Here is a 24719-nt window from a genome sequence, read left to right as displayed (position 1 = left end):
AGAGAATTTAACCAAATGAAAAGCAGGCTTAAAGCCAGTTTGGTTTTATAGGGAGAAGAAAGTTACTAGTGATGCACTCTCACATTCATGTGGGAGAAGCTGTGAGGAAGTAAATCCTGAGTCTGAGAAGTTCCTCGACACTTAAGGTACATAGCATCTTGGTTTTGGATCCTGCAAATTCTGTTCTCCTGAATAAAATGAAGCCTTTGCATTGGTTTCAACAATATAACACATAAAAGGTTAACACAAATATCTGTCCACAAAACGTCCCAGAGAAACCCGCAACACTTCAGCACATATGTCAAATTTGGACTTCAGTGAGACTTCTGAAAAATGCTTAATCTAGTCAGCAACTCTTGCAAAAGTAAATAAAACACACTGAGAAGCAAAAATTTAGGTACGCATCTTTTTCACTTATCTACTTTTTCTTACGACAATCATCCACGAGAGCACATTCCAAGCAGAATCATTCAAGTTGTTTTCAAGTGTCCAGGAAGTCCTGTGTGGTTACGAAAACTGCCACCAAATGAGAGGCTTTTGTATCTGTCACAAATAGTCCCCAGTCTGGCAGAAGCACTCCAGCATGGATAATAAATCAGGTCTTTTGAAATCATCTGACAGTAATGTTTAATATGACAGAGTAGCTATCAAAATACAACTTTATTGATGAAACACTGATTAAAAGACCAACTAAACATAGGACAAAGACATTTCAAAGACTACAGTGTGAACTAGGTATTAAAACACATTTTTAAGGAGCTATACAAGAAGGGGAGTGGGCAGTTATGACAACCAACTTTCTCTGGCAAACTGTTCAAACACAGACTAGTTCATGTAGCAGGCTTAGGAGGTTATCTATGCACTGATGCAATATCAATATTCTTTAGTGAGTTCCATGTGAAGTATTGCAGAAATCACAATCTACAATCACTGCTCGTGCTTATGTTTGGGAAAAAAAATAAATAAAAACTTAACAAATTTCTCTCTAATACAAAACATATTTGTCCTCTATGAAATCACGGGAAGTTCTCCAAGAGGAAAGTTTCTCCCAGCGCAGCTAAGGATTCGCAAAGACGTTCCTGGAAACAGCTGCCAAACATGTCACTTATTTCCTCTCTTAACTCCCTCAGCAGAGGCACTGTGGACTTACCATCTGCATTCAGAATTCTCCCAAAAAGTTTACCCCAGAAATCACTGTCAACAGTCCTAAAACAAATAGAGCAGTTTTCAGTGAAACAGTATGTATACACAACAATATCCACTTATATTCAGCACTAAATGTCCTGGGAAAACCAAGTCTGAAATAATAATTTCACTCACATGAGTAAATATAAAGGAAAACTAGGAACGTAGTGTTGAGTTTATACGTGTGGGACCCTTTCTCCAGTAGGCTTCTGGATATAACTAGACATGCAGTTTCACAGGTCTATCAAAACCACTATTTTTACAGTTACCTCTTCCAGTGTACCTGACCACTATCACCATTCACACTGAGCCTCAGCACTTTTAAATTAAAGGGGTTATCAAGAGCATTCTTTGAAACAAAGTTGGCAGACTCCTTTCATGGATAAAGGGTAGAGGTAAATCTTATTCCCTCATTTGCAAGCTAAATTCACAGTCAATATTAAAGGAAAGCTACAAGAGAACTAAAAAAATATTTTTTAAAAATTAAAAAAAAGTGGTTTACAGCCAGTTTTACTTTTTTCCCCTGCCTTCTATCTGCCAGAGTTCTCATATAGATAATATTTCAAAGACAATTAATAGTAATAAATCCCTCTCTCCTAGATATACCCACACAACTCGAATAAAAAGGTTAAGTGACTCATTAAAGTATCAGAAAACTGGTATCAGAGGTAATCCTTTGTTCTTCAGTCTTGCACTGAAGTCCATAGACTGCACTGCTTCTGACTACTGAAGCTCTTTTCTGCTTCAAGCCAGGAGTTACACTGGCTTTGAACAAATTATCTGTCTCTGCTTTATGTAAGTGACTCACAAAACAGCAGCAGCTGTAGCCTCAGAAGGAATCTGGGCTGTACTATTACACTAGTAACTCTTACATTCTTTTAACATAATGAAGTCATACAGAACTTTAACCAAGAAAAAAAAATATGCAAGACTTGAGGCCATTTTCTTCATGGACTTAGACAAATAAGAGGCATAGCAGAGGTGGTTACACGCTGGTAAGGATGTCTAAGGAGTCATGAGTGACAAAAATAGCCCTAACAATTCAAACACAGCTTCTGTATACTACCTAACATAAGCCTGCACAGATGAAGTTTCCTAAAATAGTAGAGTGAAAATAGGAAACCTAAAAACACTCCTGAAACTGAAAATAATCTCCAAATCCATTCTTTAATAATGGTGACATGCTAAAACCCCCTCCCTTGAAAATCAGGCTGTCAACCTTATAGTAATGCTCAAAGATAAAAAGAGAAGCTTAATCAGAATTCACATTCTACCTTTCCAGAAGTCTTTACTACAATATTTAAGTGTTTTGCATTCAGTTTGTCACCTTTTAAGTGGGTTCTGCTTTACTGAGTGCCATTGGCCTTAGAAGAACAATTTTTGTGTTTTGACTTGCAATTCCCGACTGCTCCAGTATTTTGTTGAACTGGTAGTAAAACTAGTGGTTCTAGCAGTTATTCTACTATCTTTAAATTTGTTTAAAACTTAAAAATAATTAAGTCCTTTTTTAAAAGCTTTCCTAAAATAGAGGTCATGGTTGTTGCATTTAACACCAGTCAGCCTGTGAGTAAGAAGCCTTCTTTTTATTTGTCACTGCCTAAATTCTCAAAACATTCTTGTAAAGTTATCCTGTCAATACAACCCTCAAAAAAACCCCAAACCAACCCCATAGAAACAAAAAAACACTTCCAAAGTCACTTATAGATCTTTCAGCAGAAAGGACAAAAGTAACATGATCTTTACCAAAGAAAAGTCGAATTACTAAAAGCAACAGGAAAAAGTATCCTGTGTCCTCCTGGGTGTTGCAAGTGTCACTGTCACACGTAGCTGTATGCAAAGGCTAAAGTGCAAGATTACTATCCATCAGCAACTTCTCACAGGGAAGTGCTTAATTGTGCAGCCCCTTCTAGTGGATGAAGCTGCAGCAGTAAACATGCTTGTCAGAAATTACTTGAATTTATTGAAAGTTTCAAATTGACTGGAGGTTGTCAATTAATAAGAGCCAGACACACTAAGATATCTATGTGTGAGCAGAAAAAAGATTCAGTGCAGATTCTTTATTCCCATATAATTAAATGCCTCATTTAAAGTGTTGATATATGACTTCAGTATAACATGTAACTAAAGCACCTGTACAAACATTTCTTGGAATTCTTGATATTGAAAAGTAAGTATGGCAATTCCTTATTTGTACTTTCAACTCCAAAGCAGTTATAAACTGATGTAGCCAAGTGAGTGATGAGCCATTACAGCCTGGTTCCAGCTACACAGAACTCATGCCCAGGTTTTACCTTCTTCCTTAGACTCCTCTAGCCCTTCACATATCTCACTCCCCTTCTACCCTAGTCTCCCTTCAAGTTCTACCTTTACCCAGAATCATACTTCTTTTGATCCAGCATCCCCAGGCGTTGACTGTCACTCCTTTTCAGTTGACCCCTCCCCTCCAAACTGTCCATAATAGCCAGCGCTACCCTTCCAAACTCAGGTTTACTATTCCTGCTACTCAGCTCCTCCTGCTTGTTATTCAGACAGTTATAGGCATTTTTCCAATACCCACATCTGGATCAGGTCCCCAACACCCTGTTCCTACCTTCTTAACTCAGGCCTTGTGTGGCTTCACCTGCAGTAGCTCTATTTAATCTCTTGTAGAATTAATAAGTTAATTAAATAAATAAATAACATTTAAAAAAAAAAAAAAGCGACACTTATCAGAAATCTGTCCCCCTATCCCAACAAAATATTGTTAAAAACAGATCATGTTCTGATAGAAATTAATATACAGGAGCCCTATTTTTCAGAGCATGTCAGATTTACATAGCTGAAAGATATGTAATTTTAGAATATGTGTCAGTAGAGAGAAAAAGACAGTCTCCATCAATGATTGAGCTGCCTATTTTTTTCTTAATATTTCTGAAACAAAGGCAGTATCAGATAAATTTTTACTGCCAACTTATACATCATTGATATTCATCTCTTCAGAGAACGATCACCCTTGGTGATTTTATTCTTCACAGCCTAGTCCTGTAAATTGATCCTCTGAAGAAAAAAACAAAAGCTACAGGGTACAGTATGGCATGCATAGTGAGTAATCAGCAGAAGCCTGTTATAGCTTTGTAACTACCGGTATCTGTAGCAGAAAAACAGTTATATGCCCAGAAAACAAAAAAGCATTTTTCCCCTGTACATGAGATTTTTTTTTTTTTAAAGGTTGAATATAGCAAACTAGGAGGTATAAGTCATGCAGGTTGCTAGGGAACAGGACAACTCCCACATTGGTAGTAGGTTTTCTTAAAGCAATGGTTATAGAAGTATATCCACACAGCAAGGATAGCTACTATACCATGATCCTAAATGCAGATACCTGTCAAGTAATTTCTGTCATGAGCAGAGTTCTGGAAAAGCCTTATAAAATGCTAAGGCAGAAAATGATGCAGGATGTGACTAACTAAACAAGTGTTTAGTCTAAGAACAAACAAATGGTATATGAAGGCAGAGTAGTCTTATAGCCAAAACATGTGGCTAAAAGAAAGCAGTAGAAATTAATATCTGAGGACAAACAGCAGCTTCCAAAGAGAAGCTGCTTGCATATGCATCTTAAATTATTTTCCTTCTTGTGCATGTATACTGTTTCTGTAACTGTTACAGACAGAACCCTGGAATCAGTGTCTTAGTAGCCCTTCAATATAGCCTAGAATGAAAAAAAACAGAAAAACAAAATAATCTCCCTTTCTAAAGCAACATGCTCGTATTTTTTTTCCCCCCTCACCACCCACCCACTTACAGACTTCTCCAGGCATGGTCTATCAAGTGGAAAGAAAGACTAAAGCAATCTGGTCTGAAAGTATAGAAAAAGCAAAACCATCTTAACTGGGCTGGTAGACTCATATTCTGCTTTAAATTGTCTCCTACACAGCACTAAGGCTACTATACAATGAACTAGTAGCTTCAAAATTTAAAGTCTCCACAGAACTAATGCTTTTAGCAACAATAGCACTAAATTCTATGTTCTAAGCTTTGAAGATAGTGCCATTGTAAAGAAAGTGAAGGAAGTTAGAAGTCTGTTCTTTCCCAGCAGCCTCCTCTGCAAAAGGACTTACTTTGATACATTTTGGCTGATTTTCCAGACAGAGTTCTCTTGATAGACCTGGACATGATCCCCAAACAGCATCAAATGGACTGTGTCTGCAATACCAACCAAGTCAACCTGCAATCACAACAAACATCAGAAAGTTCAACTCCTGACAATTGTTGCAATCCAGCTCAGATTTCTACTGTTGGTGCTTTTCCACATTTAAGTCTGAACTGGTCTTTGCATCAGAATCTTCCAGAGACATTTTAAGCAAGAAAACTTGAAAAAGTAAAATTCTGGTCTTATTGTAGGTTCCTAAATAAATACTGTAGTCACAAGCACGCAACAGAACTGCTGGTCCCTTCAATTATTGCCAAAGATTTAAACTGATGAAAAATTGTCTTTATTCAGCATTCATTAATCAGAGCTTTCCACAGCCCTTGCAAAATATAACTTAAGCAAAAAAGAGAATTTGTAAAGGAAATACAGAAACTAAAATGTCCTGCTAAATAGAGACTCACCTGGTAAGGAAGAGAACTTTTTGTCAGCAGCTGTTGTCCATGAGGGGTCTGAGATATGGGAAAGCTGTTGGGCAAGTTTACTCGAGACTGTAATCTCAAATCTAGACTGTGAGAGAAATCCACTATTTTCAGAACTCTTGTCATCTCATCATTAGCAAATGGATCACAGATCCTGAGCAGAGGAAGCAAATGAAGCATAAGACAATCCAGCAAACTTTTTTTTTTAATGAAATTTAACAGTGCAGTGAAGGTGAGTCTTAGCTATGTCAATGCTCCCCTCTGATGGTTAGCTTAAGAACTACTGCTGGAAGGACTACCCCTAGGTGGGGAGCCAGCTGGCAGCCTGAAGCTTAGAGATGATACTTGTATCTCCAGAGTAAGCAATGGGAAACACTAAAGGGGTAAGGATGACACTGTTTTTATATGTCAGTTATCTGAAACACAGTTTATGGAAAGGGAGAATAGTGTAAGGTTTAGCACTTCTCCCTCTCTTTCAAGAATACTTTAATATAGAAAGAATTAAGCTTCATAATACTCTAATGAACTTTTCCTATTCTATACCCTAGGGAGGACAAACAGAAAAGGCAGTGACGAGTATCTGTGTAGATGACAGCGTGCTGTCAAGCCAACAACACAATCAGATCACACTTCTCACTACTATTATTCTTACATACTTGTATGCTATGAGCATACTTTGTAATTTATACTATTCACTTGTCTTGGATAGCCTTTTCTATCTAAAAAACCCCAAGCCATTATCCTAACTTTTTGGCAGTTTAGTTAGGTTTGTATTTGCCATAGAGAAATCCAGGAGGAGATATCCAAGCCCACTGTTAGGTCAGTGACTTCCAAAATAGGATGCGTACACCCTAAGGGATGTGCAAGACAATCCACTGGGGTGTGCGAAGAAAGTATTAGAACTTCAGTAGTACATGTATGTAACTTATAAATAAATAAACTATATAAATAAGTTATAAACAAAATATATTGGGAGTATGCATGTTAGATGACTATAGGTTCCAAATTAGTCTAAAATTAATAGCTATTTTTAACATATCAGTGAAGACTAATAGCCTCAGTGAATTTCTTCTAAAGGAGTTGTATCTGAATTGTTAGACATGCCAAAGTTGCTATCTTCACACACATAGTTCACACATCGTATTCCAAGGAATATGTGACTCTGTTAATATGGGAAAAAGCCTAAAGAAGAAAACTAGATCTGTGCATCAAGTTACAAGCTGGGCTGTAGCAGAGGCTAAGCAATCTGTTCAAGAAAGCATCTGGATATTCTAATCCCACCTGCCCATTGTCTTCTGATTTTCTGTTTTTCAGATCCATAAAACCAGAAGGCAAGTTATTTACCAACATCCAGTTAGCTGCCCAGTACATCAGTAAAAACTTGATATCACAAGCAATAGCAAAAACATTCTGTTTAATTTACGTCTCACAACATCATTGTATACTATTTCTATAGAAATAAACAAAAAGGTTTATTCCTAAACATATTTTCCCTATCTTCAGAATACACTGTAGCCTAAAAAACTGGATTGTAATATCAGTACCCCATAAAGAGAAGCAATTTAAAAAGAGCTGTAGCTGAAACTGAGCATTTTATATCTTCTCATATTCATACAAAGAGACAAACCTGTCTCCCAGAAAGAACACCTCTGGATTCAGATCTCCATGGACAATCTCTGCTTTGTGCAGCTTCTCTACCACACCCAGAAGATTATAAACAAACAGTAGGATAACTTCCTCTGTGATGGATTTACAGCCATGAATAATGTCCTGAAAACAGAGAATAAACACGTATCTATATGCCATTCTACCTTAGCTTAAGTGAAATATTTGTAGCTCACTTTTTTTTCCCTTCTCATCTGTACAGAGATAACAGTCCTACCCTGAATTCAGTATAATCTGATTTTGCCCATGATCAGCCCAGCCAGAATTTAAAGAACCATGAGCCCTAAGGAGACACTATTATTTAGAAGTAGACAAAAGATCAGGAGGAGGAAATTGAACTGAAGACCAAAATCACTATTTAATTTGGATCCTATTTATATGCAACAATTCAAAATGCACTTACAAGACTTTATTTAAAACGTAAATCCTTTAGCAAGACACTAAGTGCTATGACCTTGCTTATAGCATATTGGAAGACTAGAACTCATTGAAAGATGCCAAGTTAAGCAAGAGTTTTAGATGCAAACCTTGTTGTGGAATAACATGTTCTTGGCTCAGGTCTTATATCACTCATGAGTAAAGAAAATGTGAAAAATTGGTTCAAGTTTGTCTCTGAGAAGCATATGATCTAAAAATGAAAAACCAGCTCTAACTAAAGCTATAATGCTCCTAATTTGTGTATAGATAAAACAAAAAACAGAGGATCTAGATTGCAGGATTAAACATGTGAAGCTATCTTCAGCAATGAGCATCATGACAAACAAAACTCACTAACAGTATGCTATGCAAGAGTTCACATCTTCTACAATTGTACTTTATCTGTACTGACCCCAAGCGTGAAGCGGTTTATGTCCCTGTGCAAAATAGCACAGCCATCTTGATACAAGTAACAGCTGCAATTCTCACTGAAGCTTTGGTCAAAATCAGTATTCAAACGCTCCTGTAACTGAAGTGTGATATAAAAATCCCAAGGCACAGGCTGAGAATACACCTACAAGAAGGTACATAAGAACATTTATTTTTAGTGAAAATTGCTCATCTTCATATTTGTCTCATCCTTTTTTTCCTCCCCACTTTTCCAAGGAAGACATTTTCCACAGTCAGAAATTTTTAACCTTTATCAACATGTAGAAAGAGAACTTGAAGTAGCAAGCTTTATGCACAAAATTCAGAAATTAAGACCAAATTTACTACATTTTAATTTATATTAGCTGAGGAGATTTTAACACTTCACACTTCTTGCGTAACCATCAGATGTGTTACCTTTATTGCAAATCCCTTTGCATCCAACTGGGGCAAGTGGGCTGGAATGGCAAAAAGCATCTTGCATTCTTCATTAGTCCAATATTCCCACTTGACACAGTAAGTCTCATTTCCTGTTATGAAAGTTTATGCTTATTAGCTGTCACAGCAAATATATGTACCCAGGCTGTTCAAGTTATTCCCCGTCTACACCACATAAAATTAGTGAGGGTGAATATGAAGTATATTTCAAACCAATTAAAACATAAAAATCCCTTGCACTGTAGAGCGTCTGGCATACTCACCTAGCTCAATGACTTTCTCAAGCTCCATGACGGGCAGAGTGCCAGTCTCCAAATGAAAATCTGGAGAAGCAGTCAATGATTCTGGCATAGGATCTAAAAGCTTTTTACGTTGTGCAGCACTCCACAAGAACTGAGTTACATCACCTAGGAAGACAAGTAATAGAAACAGATGAGCTGAAACTAGGTGTTGAGTATCTGCTACTTGATTGTATCTGTCAAGAAAAAGTAACCCGGATATTGGAAGCTTTCTAACTGCATACTGATTTACTGCATCACCTTTCAGCAAGTCAATCTCTTTCCAGTAGTTTCTTGTGAACAGAACACTCACCTTTGAAACTACCTTACAGACTAGCTCATCATGAGGTCTCAATGATTCTGCTGTAGCATCATGTAAAATGTACCGTTCACAAGAGACAAAGTTCTGAATTAGATCAGGTAAGTCTGCTCAGTTCAAACTCATTTTGCAAATTAACACTCCTTTTTTAAATCTATATCCAGAGCAAGTGATCAGTTTGTGATTTTTAAATTAAGGGTTTTATTGAAATTCACTCTTTTGAATACAGCAGGGAATTTATGTAAGAAAAAAGAAACCAGAGTTGGACTCCAACTCTCCTGTCATTACAATACTAAGAATTTAATGTTTTTTACTGCCTAGAAGACATGTAGGTCTTGGGTTTTTTTCCTGTGTAATAGGAGAGAAAAAAAATCATTCAACAGATGAGTTCATCTGTACAAAATCAAGGTGGCCTGAAAAGTGTTGGATCTCAAATGGTCAGGCAGAGTAAAACACAGCAGAACTATGTGGCTTCTGCTGACTTCCTCTCCCAAAAGACTATGACTAGTAATGGGTGACAACATTTTAAACTTTTGTTTTACAAAGGTAAGAATCAGAGTATCATTACCTACTGTTATATTTATTTGAAAAGCATTGCAGTAAGATATTGCTCAGGAAGTAATTCTGTGAAAGTAGACCCAGAAAACTTGTAGGGTGACAGCTAAATAGGTGTTACAATATTTTACCATCACAAACCCAGGAAATTTACTGGCATATTTTACAGGGATAAACTGACAAACATCTGAGGTAATTTTTCTGCTCTATGCAGCATTAAGGAGTCCTTAGCAGTTATTACATCCATGTTGAGAACTGCAGTTCAAGGGAGATATGTAGAAAGCAGGAAAAAAGCAACAGGAATGATGAAAAGTTTAAGAAAGGATCATTAAAACAAATGCCTTTTTCTGAAAAGAATCTGTAAAGATTCTTCATCTTGCTCTAAAGATTAGTGCATATGATTAAAAAAAAGTCTAAGATCTATCCAAAATATTTCAGCTATTTCAGACACACAATAATATATTATTTTCTAGAGTAGATCCACTGAGAATACACAATTCTAAAATATCATAACCAAAAATCAAAGGAGTTAAAGCAGGTTAAACACCTTGAAAATTGTAATTCAACACAAACCTAATTCTACAGGCCAGATTTTGAAGGCTTTTTGTCACCATTCCTGTTCTAATTGTAATAAAAAGATTTATTACAAAGAGAAAAAAGGCCTTTGGCTAGAACAAAAAAAAAAAAAAAAAACAAAAAAAAAAACCCAAACCCAAACCTGTTTAAGTACCGGTATTGTCTTCCTTCAGTAGGAAAAAGAAACATACCGTTAAGCAGCACAGTAATTTACAACAAAGTTAAGAGTGTAAATTTAAAACCAAAATTATACAACTTTCACTAGATTCCAAATTCATATTCACCTTTTTCAACGTGGCACTTACCAGTACATCAAGAGAACACATAGTATGATTACAGATAGAAAAAGAAGAAACCAAGACAAAACAAAGCTTAAAAGTCTTAAAAGTTCTCACTACCATCCAGTGCAAATTTTTAATTTCAGAATTTGACCTCATTACTCCTACACACTTTCTGCTTTAATACCTTAAATAACTTCTCCATCACCTTAATATTTATATCTTTTGGATGCTGACAAGCATGCTATACTGCATACCTCACTACTCCTTCTGGCAATGAAGACACAAGTTTAGCCAGAAGTCAAAATAATTGGAAATACACAGAAAGCAGAGTAGAATAGAGGAAGTACAGAAAAAGCACCATAGTTTAGTGACAGCTGCAAGTATTTGTTGTGAGTGAAACTTGGTTTAGTACTAACCAGTAATGTTTTCACTGGTACCTCCAGAATCAGGAGCAACTTCAGCAGGCAAGCTCTGAGCAAGTTCCAGTTTCTCAGGGATATGCAGGTATTTAATAGTAGATATTTGTGTAACAGAGGAAAGAGAAGATCCTGAGGAGACAGAAGAACCTGAGGAGCGAGTATCTTCCAGGCTTGCTTCCATGATTGGGCTGTAAATAAAGTCATCAACTATTCATAGTTTCAGGAGATACAATGTCTAGGTAATGCCAGCCTAGTGACTATGAAAGGATACTGTGCACTCCCAGACATCCTTATGTTAAAGTCCTTTCCCATCCTTAGTGGAAAACCAACAGCCGTGTCAGAGCCTCATTTTAGCTTCAATGAGTGTTTATACTCAGAATATTAGCCTACAGATTAATTTTATCTTCTCTTCCATTACATATGATTACTACAACAGAGGACATACTGAATGTTTATCGCTCCCTTCACTACCAAAATTCAGGCCTAGAGTGCTTTTAAAGAAGTGGAAGGTTGGGTGGGAAACAGCTCTTGCTCCTCCTTCCTTATCAGCATGGTTTCCCAGGGAACTTGCCAAGTAAACACCTTCAGCACAGTATACATGTTTACATACTAACAGCTAGCAAATCAAACTGAGTTAGGAATTAAGAAAACATCATACAGAGGATGATTTTTTTCTTTACAATGGTAAGAAACAGGAGGTGTTTGCCAGTTTTTTTTTGTTCTCTCCAGCTTGTCTCCTCTGTAAAAGAAATCTTAGCCATAATCACCAGATGCATTTTATATACCAAAATAGCTACAGAAGCATACAAGTATAAAAAGGACTGATGATTCTACTTTTAATCTCTTGTTACAAAGACAGGATGTGTTTATTAATTTCTTTGCAAGTTCTTTGGTAAAAAAAGCATAGAGTTAAGTCCCATAGCAGTAATGCTGAAAAGCCAAGTGAGCTTGCTATTACCTCTTAAATCTGTTCAAGGTAAAGTGGACCCTAAGCTAGAGAAATGGCTGTCTTCACTATATTCTGATGTCTTTAGAAAACTCTTTCTTCAGCAACAGAATAGTAAATCCACAACCAACAACACACAGGGAAAAGGGGCTTAAGATGCTTTGCTGTTAGTTACCTCAGTTTGTTTACACAAAGAGCTTCACTGTACACTCCCTCACAAACCGGCGTTTCCCGAGTCAGAGGTGCACTCTTAGAGTCTGGACAGTCTTCTTTCAGGACACTCTGTGAAAAAGCAGGAGCTGGGACTCTCTGAGCCACCACCCCATGAAAGGGCGTTGAGGCCAGATGAGCAGCCCTAACAAAGTCACACGTGTCTTCTGGATTGGCACAAAGGGTTTTGTTCTTGTAGGAGCCTGTCACAATTGCATCTTCATTCAAAGGTTCAATTCCATTCAGCTCATCCTGGAAAAAGTAGGAAGAGACAGTGAAAAGCCTGTATATTATATTACAAACTTTAAACACTGAACATTTCCATATCTCTTCTTTTACCCCACCACCTTCCAAAAGGAATCTGGCATTCAGGCTTCATGTACTCTACTTACATCACTCATTCAAATGAGTAATTGAACCCTAACTGTAATGTAGCTCCTTTTCTACAAAGGGTAGCTTTGTTACCCTCCAGAGTGATGCGGAGCACCATGAACTCTCAAAGGCTATTTAGTACTACCCCCTCAGAAGTACGTTTCAGTTCAGTTACAAGCACATTATTAAAGCGTTCACTAAAATCTTGGGCATTGAAGACAGAGTAGGTAAAGCAGAACTGTGCAGTTACCCAGACTGAGTCTAGAACCAAAATCAGCATGATGCCTACCATGCTTAACCTTGCTAAGTATTTCATATTGTAGCTGTACATAAAAATCTTTCTCAGCTCAGAATAAAATCCTCTCACTCCACCAGTCTAAAGTTCTATTGTGGCATGAGGTGACTAAGTCCTTTGGCGAGACAACAGCCACCACCTCTGTTGAAAGCTTTACAATCGTCTGCAAAAACTGGCGCATAAAGACACATAGCTTAGAAAACAAGATATAAATGTTTAAGGGAGTCAAGCATATGGTACTTTGGGTGAGGAACATGGGAGCTGAGATGCTTGTTTGGATGCAGGGCAAGGAAGTGGATGGAACAGGAGGCAGTGTTCAGGAGTGCAACTTTTCATTGCACAAACTTCTAAAGTTTCAGTGCAAGTAATCCTGGCTACTAATAATTCCTTAAAATTTGGAAGACTCCTCACCATCATCTGCATATTAGCCACCTTAAACCCTGATAGAAACATGAAATTTCCAGTGTAGTCTTAATATCACCCAATTCATGTATTGCCATGACAGACAGAAGTTTAGAATCCTTGCTTATTGCACATCATGTCAATCCAGCCAATCTCAGTTCAACCACAGGACATTCTATGGTTTTTTCTTCCTTGACAGGAAATCTGCTATGGGGTAAATCGTTTCCGTACATTGGCTTCTGGTGGTACGTTCTCCTTTGCAGTTAGAGAATCTGAAGGTTTACGAACAGCAAGAGGGCGCCGGGCACTTTTCTGTGTGTGATCTGCAGAACAACTAAGATAAAGTTACATTCCATTAAATATTTATTAGAGTGGCTTCCAATCTTCAACAAGAGATTCCCCTCAAGAGTTTAAGCCTACTGACAATTTCAATCTACCACTTTCTATTACAGAACTACCAGTAAATTGCAATATATACATCTCTCCAGCATGAAGAATGTTTACATAGCAGCTTAAATAGTTCTAGATTGAGGAGAAACCACAGGAGAATATTTCCTCATGGACTTCCCAAGTAATGAAATAAAACAAAAAAAATACAGACATAAATAAAACAAAAAACCACCCCATATCCACATGTGAAACAGTACTGTATTTCAGCTGCTACTCAAACTGTGTTGATACTTGACTTTTCCCTCCCTCTGAAATCTAGGTCTTGACTAATTCTACCTTATATTCTGATTTGCCGAGGTAGAGGATTCATCAAATATGGAGAAAAACATAGCAGGGTCTGGTGGGGGAAGGAGACCTACATCTGTAAATGAAAACCAAGAGGCTCTATTAGATCAACAGTTTTTCCACAACAGTGTATCCAATGCTACATAAACATTTAATACACAGTCTTAATAACACCAGTCCTAGTAGGAAGTTACAGAACTGACATTTAAAGAAACCTATTAAAAGAGGGGTTTTTTTGTCATGTTAATGAACCACAATTTTGCCACCATATTATGTTAGCTGGCTTGATCTTTTCAGACTATGCTTCAAAATTCGTACCTTTTTTCCCAAGGCTGGCTTCATCTCTCTGTTCCTCCTGTTCATCCTCAGAGTCTAAAAACACATTTTCCCTTTGTTTATCTAGGCATACATCAAGAGACTGGATAACCTCTGTCAATGCTAACAGTAGTCAATTTGGGTCAAAAGTAAATTTATTCAGCACACACCCTTCCCAATAAAAATGAATATATAATTTCTGATTGTATTCCTCTACTAAATTCTCTGAGGAAAAAGGACTTAAGATAGAATCATTCTTAATGTTAAAATCTTTTACAGATTTTAGTAAGACTGCATATATGGAAGTGTGAAGAAAGCTCTTCAGCTATTAAAAGAAAAAAGCTCTTCTGCTTCAAAGTCCTTTCAAATAGTCACAATTCTCAGACTTCAGATGCATAGTCTTTTGTTGAATATGGTTAAAAGCACTACTAGCACATTCTCATTTTCATTCTTCAAATCCACCTAGACTTTCGTTTTATAATTTGTTGCAGTCTTGTTATTCATATAAAAGAGCATTTTGCTTTAACAGTCTTCTCCTTAATGGTAAAAAAATGTAAATACTTACCCTCAGAACAAGGTGGTTTATGTAGTTGAGTATCTTCAGAGACCTGGAACTCACTGTGAAAGAGACACAAACTTGTTTCTTTTATTTTAAACACATTCAAAAAACATAAGTAAGCTTTGTAAAAAAGGCAAGCCAAGCTGACATATGCTACTTGAAGGAAGTTAAGATCCCTCAGACAAATAATGAAAAATATATAAAGACAGATTACATATCCTGGTTACAGAGCTATGCCTAGGGTTATATTCCATTCTGACTGCAGAAACAGGCTGTTTGTTAGTGATCTATGTTATTCATAAGTAAGTTATGCCCACAAATTCTCATTGCTGGCAAACTACATTACCTTTGCAACTGAGGCCGTTTCTCCCTAACCTCTGCTGCACTGGAAAAAGTAAATCCTTGCAGTCCCAAAGGTGGTGAAGCTTCTGTTATCTCCGTTGACTGTAGAAATAACACCATATTTTGGTTGGAAACACAAGCCATGCAACAAGGTTCCAAGAACATTATGATAATCCTGTGTAGGCTGTTAAAACTCTGATGGATTAATAGCTGTCTTTAGCCATTTTCATTTGTACTTAATTTACTTGCATGAAAAAAATGTCCATTCTTATTGCTTAGCGTAATTGAAATGCATAATTTTACTCTTTGCAACCATATATAACTTCCATAGGAAATTTTAGTTATACTGCAACTAAAGACACATGTAAGCAGTTACATAGCTCAGTGAAATACAAAGTGTTGTGAATTTGATGTATCTAAAATATTTACCACTAACACATTGTTTTGAGAAAGCATGCAAGAGCAAGAACATACTTTATTAGCCCAACTGATGAAAAAAAGGAAAAACTTTAAAATAATTAACTTTTAGGTGTTATTTGCAACCTGTAAGAAAATGGGTTTAAACACTACCTAGCAATGACAGACCAAAGTATACTTGCTTGAAAGATGCTCTGCTCAATACTGGCCTGCATAGAAAAGGGAAAAAAAAAAAAACAACAAACAAAACCCTAATACATAATAGAGCACACTACCGTCTATAAAACTTGGAGGTGAATCAGATATGGCTTTGTGTACTGGTCTTGGCTGGGATAGAGTTTATTTTCTTCATAGTAGCTAGTATGTTTTGGTCAAAAATCCAAAACATAGCACTCATGCTGATAACACTCAGGTTAGCTATTGCTGAACAGTGCTCACATAGCATCAAGATCTTCATTCTTCATGCTGCCAACACAGAGAGGAGGCTGGGGGCACACAAGAAGTCAGGAGGGGACACAGCTCAGACAGCTGACCCAAACTGACCAGAAGCATATTCTGTACCCTATTACATCACACTCAGCAAGGAAATCTGGAGACAGGGGGAACATTCAGAATTATGGCATTTGTCTTCCCAGGTAACCATTATGCACGATGAAGCCCTGCTTTCCTGAAAATGGCTAAACATCTGGCTGCCAATGGGCAGCAGTGAATTCATTTCTTATTTTGCTTTGCCTGGATGCACAGCTTTTGGTTTACCTATTGAACTGCTATCATCTCAACCCAAAAGTTTTCTCCCTTTTACCCTTCCAATGCTCTCCTCCAACCCACTAAGGGGGAGTGAGAGAGCAGGTGTGTGGTGCTGAGCTGCCTACCGAGGTTAGCCCACATCACTTTGCAGCCCTTCTTTCCCTAGTTCCAGCTTCTTCTCCTGCCTTCTTTCGCACTACTAATTCTCTATATAAAAGGATACTGCACATGTATCAAGCTTAAGAAAGAGCAATTCACCCTTAAACAGCTGGCATATCTTTACTCAAAAAAATTTAGAAGTTTATACCTTTGCATAAGGTACCTTGTCCAATTGTTAAATAATTTAACAATACTTGTAAAGTAACACTACAAAACTTGAAGTATTTGATTTACATTCCTATAATGAAAGGATATGTCTTGGGAACAAGTCAGGGGGAAGAAAAGAAGTATTTCTCTGAGTGTTCATTTACTGGGTGATGTATGCATACAATAGACTGAAGCATCCTTTCAAAAAGTTTTAAAAGTGATAGGCAAAGAGAAACATATTAGATATTGTTCCTCCTTTGGTACTTCTACTTAAAATAATAGCTATCTGAAAAAGAACAGTTAAATGAGAACAATACCTGTTCACACAGTAGTTGCTGCTTGTGATCTTTTTCCTTCTTTAATTTCTTCTCCAGCTCCTCAATTTTCCTCTGTATTTCTTCCTTCTTCTGTGCTATGGCCTGCATCTCCTCTAAAGAAGAAAAGCTTGTGAGATGCAAAGCATACTTCACATGTACTCTGTGGCCAAAGCCTAAATTATTTTTAAAGGTCCTGAAACCTCTGGTCTTCTTTCCCCATTTCACAGCTATATGCAAAACTGTCAGCTCTCTTACTTTCTCTATACCTCAGAGCAGTTAAATAACTATTACAGTAGAAAAAGAAAAGCACCCACAGCAACAGAGCTGTATGCTGATAAGTAGTATAATTTTATGATTCCATCTCATGAAGTCTTGTATCATCCCATTTTGAAACATACCTTCAGTTTTCTTTTTTACTTTCTTTCTGTAGATTTCAGCTCGGATCTCTTCCAAAGAAAATTCTTCGACTCCAGCATAAACTTTATCTTTACAGTACATCACCACCTCTTTCTTTTCCTGAGTATCCTGCTGATGATTTTGCACTCGCTGTAGTGGGTCCTCCTCTTTCTCAGGTTTGCGAGCACTTAAAACATGGTTTATGCTGGGTTCAATTTTGCAGGGAGTCCTGAAAAAAACATGCAGTTGCTACTTTGATTATATGTACTTCACTGTAACATAGAAAAGCAAGCACAGGAGAGAAAATAGCTATTTTCAGAATCCAGCTGTAGAATAGTGTAAAGATATTCTGTTCTGTTGACAGAAAAAACAAACAAGAAAAATGAAATGTGTTAACTGTGGACTGGGTAAATAGTTCAAAAGAAAACACAGTGCACAGTTTTAAGACATCTGTTTTGTTTTACATGTGAATGGACTCACAACCCTAAGACCTTCTGGGAGATTATGAGGCAAAGCAGTGCTCCTAATGGTTGGGCAGTTTTTAAAGCTTTTATTTGTGGGGTGGGGGCTTATTACCAAGACCACTACAGGGTCCTTCTACCCAAATCTCCACGTAACTGATGGCATGATTTGTATCATGTTTACACACTTTCAGCACAATACTTTCAGACTTGATTTGGTTGATGGCCATGGCATGAGGAAATGGACTCAAAGGCAGGAAAAAATAACTCTGCTTTTAAGCTTTCAACTACATAGTATATACATAGTATAAAACCACATACAAACTCCCTGCTCAAGCTGCTTACAGCTAATTTAGCCTGATGTTCAGTTCCCACCCACCTCTTCCTTTTCCCTGGTATCAAAAGATGTTACCTCCTGTAAACAAGTATTCATCTAAGAGACCAGCAGGCCTTATACAGCTTAGACAGAAACGCAATTTTTTATATATTCTTAAATTAAATTATGTCCTTGCGCAGAGCTACTCTAGTCAGCATGCAACATACAAAACCCACAGGAAAAATCCATGCTGTTAGCCACCTTTCAACATTCTTTTATTATAAGCAATTCAAAGCCAAGGAAGCTGTCTGCAATCTCAAACATTCTTTTCCACTTCTCTCTTAGGAAGAGCCTAGGTATTCTATGACCACCATTAGCCACAAAACAAGAAAGTTAAGTAGCTTTACAAAGTGTTTTTTCCTCTGATCTAACAAAATAGAGTGACCCCATCTCCTGGGATTTATCAGTATTTTAGTGAGCACTGTACAAACAGGAAGGTAATTTCAGGCAAAACAGCCTAGTCCTTCATAACCTAAGCAACACTGTTGTCATGGAAACTTTCATAGCTTGTTACAGAATAAAACTCCAGAGAGAATGAGCACAAAATTCCCAAGATAGAGGAAAACAGCAACAAGCCTGTCTCGATTTGGGGATGCTTTTATAGCAAACAGCCTCCTAAGAGAGGTAACTGTGTTTTTGTGTAAACACACTGAGTTAAGCTATTAAACCAATTAGCATATATAAATATGATATAGGCTTCCACCTACTGAGCAGCAATAGTCAAATACTTCCCATGTCCTTATGCATCCTCCACTGAAGCCTCTGCCATCAAAACTGAAGCACTAAGAGCTTCCAGGTTGACAGATTTTTAAATTCTTGTAGAGAGGCTTGGCTACTTGGCAAAATGAGTCAGAATTTCACAAAGCAGCTTTGATAATTTCAAATGCAATCCCCATTTCAAACTGAAGACTCACATGATTTGTTGCTGAGCTGACTCTTCCACATACGGTGTGAAGCTGGGCAGTGGGCAGGGCACTTCTATAGCAGAATTTGCACTGTTGCGAGGACGCTGAGGAAGGAAAAAGTGTTAACAGCTTAAAGATTAATTTTTAGACTCTACATTCCTCTATATCCTGATTTTCCCCTTTCCCAATGTTTGGCTCACTTGCAGCTTTTGTTATTTAAAAAAGTTAAACCTGATAGACTTTTACAAGATTAATTTACAAGATTAATTCCATTCTGATACATAAACAATTACAGACCATCAGTTGAGCACTAGAACCTAAAAAAGCAAGACACACTCCTGTCTTCACCAGTACCTGGTTTCTGTTATTCTGAAGGAATGCTGATCAAGCTGAGTATACCACTATCTCGTTTGTTTTCCAGAAATGCTACAGTCCTTATTTTTCAGCCAAGACTGTCCCAGTTTTGTAATAGTATTCCTTCTGCTGTCCACCAAGAACCTCCAGACTTCTCAATTTTCCTCAGAGGCCACTAACACCTCAAAAATCCCTTAACTGCTTCTGGGGTCCATTATTTAAGAGAAGACAGATGGAATTTAGTTTGGCAACATGCTACTCTCATCTGCCTACTTGATATCCCCCTAGACTCTTAGACAAAAAAAATTACGTGGTGGGGATATTTCACAAACTGAATTTTCTACAGTTTTTCAAACTGTTTACTTAGGTTTCTCTTTTATTGACAGTGTGAAGATGGCTCTTTCCTTACTTCAGTGAAGGGGAATTAAACATCCTCAAATCTTCTGTTAGATTTAAATAAAAAATAATAATTAAAAAAAAGCTGCAACTAGCAAGGAGGAACAGAGGTAACTCTTAAGGACAAACATTAAAAGAATACAGAGGATTTGAGGACCAGAATGAATGTGTTAGGCAGCTCAAAGCAAGGCAACTGATGCAGAGTTTTACATCAATAATTCTTCCTCGTTCTTCTCAGATAAATTAAGTGAATGGAAAAGTTCAGTAAAACACAGGTTTAATCAAATTGCTTTGTATCTGGCAGGTCTTCCTGGAGCTTTCATGATTTTCAGCCCATTTGCTTCCCTCCCTTCATCCTAGTTTTTGTTTCTAAGCTTCATTTATAACAGCTTCTATATAGATAAGTATAAAATATTATTTTTTATCATCTGATTAACTTTCCACTCTTCCTCTCTAATCTAAAAAGAACAGGGGAACACTGGGGGTTATCTGAGGACCTATGAAACTTCATTTAATAGGATTAATTTCCTTCAGATATCTTGCATTATTTCTCTAGAACAGCTTAAACACATGCAACACAGCTGCTTCTTTTCACGTCTCCAGCATTAGTTTAAGCCATTGGAACCTACTTTCTGTCATCCTTTTTTTCACCTACTGGCAAGTTTCCCTATATTGTCAGGATAAATATTCCATTAATACAGTAGTTCTTAAATTCTTCTGATCTCTACTCTTGTGTTTTCTTTACAAGCACTTCAAAACAGACTTGCAGAATGCTGTACATGCCTTATTGTCATAAGATAGGCAGCAAGTTATTCCTTCAGGTTGTATTGTATAATATCAATTTAACTCTTGCTCTTCTGTCTTACAGAATTAATTAATGCCTGACTTCTCTCCCTCTGTTTGGCTAGCATTTTCTGTCTTCTATTCCTTTTCTGCCCTGGGCAGGCCATCTCTACCTATTTTTCTGGTTAGCAAGAATTAGAATTTCTTGATTTAAGAACTCTAGAAAGCTTTTTAAACTTATTCTAGCAAGATCAGCTTGTTAAACTTGAATAGGTTACACATAGCCAGAGACTCTTTAGGAAGAAGCTAGAAAAATCTGTAGTAACAAACACACACTCCAGTCAAGGGAGAAAGAATATGACCTTTGTCTCAGGGATCAGAAGTAGTCATCAGATTACACACACTTTCCTCTGTTTTTGCCAGTCCATTTTGAGACTCCTTACCCTGCCAGAGTTCCAAGGTCCTGCACTTAGTTCATTCTCCTTGGCCCTCGGAGCTGGAGGTGCTATCCATGACTGTGGTTTAAGTACAGGAACCTCAGGTCCAGAAGCTGAATTTTCATCAAACACAGCAAAACCCGGATTATTTGAAAGCTGCTGAGAAGTTAGAGTCTGGGAGCTTCTGTTCTGGTTAGTGACTATAAACAAAAAGATTTGTGCAAATTAACCTTTAACTATCACATTCAAGTGTAAATTCCACAACAAAAATATGTAACTCTTCCAATAAAAATATGTGGTTTCAGAAACTGAATGTACCTTTAAGTGCATCTCCTACACGACTAATTGGGGCTCTCATGTTTTTCTTCCCCCTGCCTTTTAGATCTGCCAATGAGCTTCTCTGAGGTTCTGCAGCTCCTGGAAGATCCATATCTTTTTCATCAGGAGTTTCCTCAAGACCCAGTAGCGTCTGCCGAGAAACACGGGTCTGAAACTGCCTGAGAAAAATATTGGAGAAGTCAGCATAAACTTCACTATACCAAGTATCCATCCACTGAAGCACATAAGACTACTCTAAGTTCTTCTCTTTAGCTGGAAGCTTACCTGTGATAGGACTGGAGCTTGTCCAAAGGCTCAGCCTTGCGCTGAAGACCTTCCTGGAGTATCAGATCTGCTTTCTTAAAATTTCCTCTAGCCTCAAGTACCTCTGCCCAAGTGATGTAGAGTAGTGCCAGCGTTGTTCCAATTTCCTGGCTATGTAGATAACTGTACAAATCCAAGGGCTCATTACAACAATCTCCCTGAAACAACCGAAGTATTTCAGTAATCACATTGGACTACAACAGATTCCAAAACAAATGTCTGTGTTTTGATGCCTTCTGCAAGACCCCATTGATTTCAATACATGTCTTACAGGAGCATCTGTAAGGCCAGGGCATACAATTGCATCATGTCACAGCACACAGGGTAAAGGAAAGGAATTCAGTAGAAGAAGAATAACAAGAAAAACCTCTGACTGCATGTATATATTTGTCAATATCATTACTAATCACTTCATTCTAGCCTACGTATTCAAAGACAGTAATTTATTAGATATTTTTTTTATCTGAGATAATTCAATGATTGAACTATGTCATATTAGTATTCCTGAGAATAGTTATTTTAGCTTTAGATAAAGTACAACATATTTCTTATCAGTTTCAGAACTGATAAATCAGCTCAGGAAGCCAAACCTGGAAAAAAGCTGCTTTAAGAACAAAAACTATAGCAATGGAGAGACAGGACAAGACCAGAACACACTCAGTTTGGTTTTGCTTAAACACAGGATGTGAATACAAGACAGGAGTTAAAATAACTGGTAGGACAGTTGCAACACCTCAAGTGTATCTTTAAATCACTATTTTTTCCTTAAATAGATAATCAAGACCTACTCATTCAAACTAGCTTTTCCAAAACAAAACTTAAGGAGTTTGTAACCATCCAAACTGAATGATCCTAAAAAAGATCTTAAGATCCTATTGAATTCAAAAGTAGGCAACACATTTGCAGACAAATACTTCTAATATTGCACTAGTTGCACAACATATTCTTTGATTCCGTTGTTACAAAAATAACTGTGTGCAAATGGCATGAAAAGTACCAAGAAAAAGCAGCACCCAAGTCATATTCACAAAATACTCACAAACTTGAGCCAGAGACTCAGATAGCGGGGATCTTTGTAGTATCGCCGCTGTTCATTCAGTGCTTTCACCGCCCTTTCCAATATTGCTGTGAGATTACTCTCCTTTCCACCCTGGGGAAAGGTTTGCTCTGTCCACTTGATGTACCTAGAGATGGAATATATTCATAGGAAGTCAGTTCTAATAAGATACAAGGCTTCTGTTTCTGTAAAATGTAAGATTTAGGAAAAAAGTGGGCATAGTATTGAAACATGACATATTCAAGAAAAACTGTTACAGAATTTGTCTTCTAAGGAGTTTCTTATTAAATTAGAATATTTTTTCCCAAGCTTTTACAAGGATATCTGACCTTTCTATTCCTTCTTCTGAAATAAAAGGAAACTTACCTGTCCCAGACATCCAGTGGATCATCTCCTGAGTAAAATCGGATTTCTGATTCAAACTCCCTAAAAAAAAAAATTACCCATCCAATAAATACATGCAAATAACCATAAATATGTTTTCTACTCTGTAAACTGAGACCTTAGCTCTCACTAATACCATTTTGCAGATGTATAAGAAAAAAAAAAAAAAGGCTAGGTTCACACATATTTAGACTTGAGCTTTTACTGAGACCAGAATAATAAAAAAAAAAAAAGCTTTTGCACTTTTCTTCAAAATGAAAGTGCTGGGACGCTAGGAAACTCACTGTCTTTTGAGCTGAACAGCAGTGTGGGTGGAGGTCTCCTGCTGAGCCAGTGCTTCCTGCAAGGTGGACATGACACGTCCCTGTCGGAGGGGCTGCACATTCTCTTTGCTCAGCTCCCACTCATCGTTGCAGTCCTGTGACATGACAGCCTCCCCTTTAAATCCTGCGTTAACAACAAAAACAATAAGGAATTGATTCATTAGTTAGGATACTAACCTGAAACATGACAGATCTGGCTTCCATTAGCCGATCCACCACACGTTTTCTGCGTAGCCATAAACACAACATTTAGGTCCCCAACTTTTAGACGGAACGGGGTGTTTAATTCCCCTCCACGTGAATTGTATTAAACAAGAGTTAAGCACTTATTTACAATCAAGAATCTCAGGCAGGTGATGTCAGCAGGAAAGGCTACTATGATTAAGGTGTTTCCCTCCCCACCTGCGCGTTCCTCTTCTTCCCCCCTAGATTACCACCCTCCCTGAGGCTGCCGAGCGGCCGCCTGGTGCCGAGGGAAGCCCCGGCAACACCGTGCACTGAATCAGGGCCCTCTTGCTCTTCACCTACGAGTAGTTGTGGCGGGCAGGTAACTCAGACGAGTCGGTGAGGCAACGACCGGGGGGGACGGGGAGTGCGGCGGAGACTGTCCCGCCCCGCGTGGAAACGAACGGGCTCCCCGCTGGCACAGAGCGAGAGGAGAAGCCGGTCGCTACGAGGCTCCAGAATGGCGGCTCACCGCCGGAACAAGGGACCCCGCGTCCTGCCGGCAGCGGCCGGAGGAAGGCTGCCCGCTGCCCTCAGCCGCGTAAGCCCCGCGCTCTAACGGCCACTCCACCTCAGCCCCCTTCAAAATTCAAACTCCAACCGCCGCCAGCCCCCTCCCCATTGGCCGCCCCCGCAGCGCGCCCGCCCTGATTGGCTCCGCCCCGAGCCCGCCCTACCGCACCGCTGCATCATGGGAAAGAGAGTTTCCCCTCAGGCGTCTCGCGCCTCCAGCAGGGAGAACTGCATAATTAATTTTGTAATTAAACTCATCTAGAAGGCGGCTGTCCCCACAAGGAGCATTCCTGCTTTTTCCCCCTTCCTGTTTGCATGTGTTCCCATCGCTTGC

The 24719-nt window shown here is 38.1% G+C and overlaps 1 protein-coding gene across 4 annotated transcripts; it reads right to left on the bottom strand.

Annotated features, from left to right (window-relative positions):
• Window positions 1-392: 392 nt before the first annotated feature.
• BUB1B (BUB1 mitotic checkpoint serine/threonine kinase B) lies at window positions 393-24438 on the bottom strand. Of its 4 annotated transcripts, none has more exons than XM_032996499.2 (24): window positions 24172-24438; window positions 23609-23771; window positions 23307-23366; window positions 22923-23067; window positions 21845-22041; window positions 21560-21738; window positions 21248-21441; window positions 19281-19375; window positions 17532-17758; window positions 17134-17246; window positions 15351-15448; window positions 15011-15063; window positions 14449-14502; window positions 14122-14206; window positions 13627-13729; window positions 12292-12578; window positions 11168-11358; window positions 9006-9149; window positions 8722-8834; window positions 8288-8449; window positions 7421-7563; window positions 5776-5947; window positions 5283-5389; window positions 393-1206 (listed from the first exon to the last, which is right to left on the bottom strand). In XM_032996499.2, exons 2-24 carry the CDS (start codon window positions 23749-23751, stop codon window positions 1017-1019), a joined length of 3255 nt encoding a protein of 1084 aa, XP_032852390.1. In that variant the 5' UTR covers window positions 23752-23771; window positions 24172-24438; the 3' UTR covers window positions 393-1016. The 4 variants fall into 4 exon arrangements, with proteins under 4 accessions (XP_032852390.1, XP_032852389.1, XP_032852392.1 ...); XM_032996498.2 differs by having other exon boundaries at window positions 24176-24438; XM_032996501.2 differs by having other exon boundaries at window positions 11189-11358; window positions 24176-24438.
• Between the last annotated feature and the right edge of the window lie 281 nt (window positions 24439-24719).

Source organism: Tyto alba, unplaced genomic scaffold (assembly GCF_018691265.1).
Source record: "Tyto alba isolate M040663 unplaced genomic scaffold, T.alba_DEE_v4.0 Super-Scaffold_8, whole genome shotgun sequence".
Lineage (NCBI taxonomy): Eukaryota > Metazoa > Chordata > Aves > Strigiformes > Tytonidae > Tyto > Tyto alba.
This window is presented reverse-complemented; position numbering and strand designations above follow the sequence as displayed.

What these genes read in the sequence shown, in the direction of transcription:
- BUB1B (XM_032996499.2), bottom strand. Translation starts at nt 23,751, where the DNA reads ATGTCACAGGACTGCAACGATGAGTGGGAGCTGAGCAAAGAGAATGTG. An exon ending in CCACTGGATGTCTGGGACAG is followed by an intron (nt 23,068 to 23,306) that starts GTAAGTTTCCTT and finishes TTCCATCTCTAG; the next exon opens with GTACATCAAGTGGACAGAGC. An exon ending in ACGTACCACCAGAAGCCAAT is followed by an intron (nt 12,579 to 13,626) that starts GTACGGAAACGA and finishes TACTTTTTCCAG; the next exon opens with GATGAGCTGAATGGAATTGA.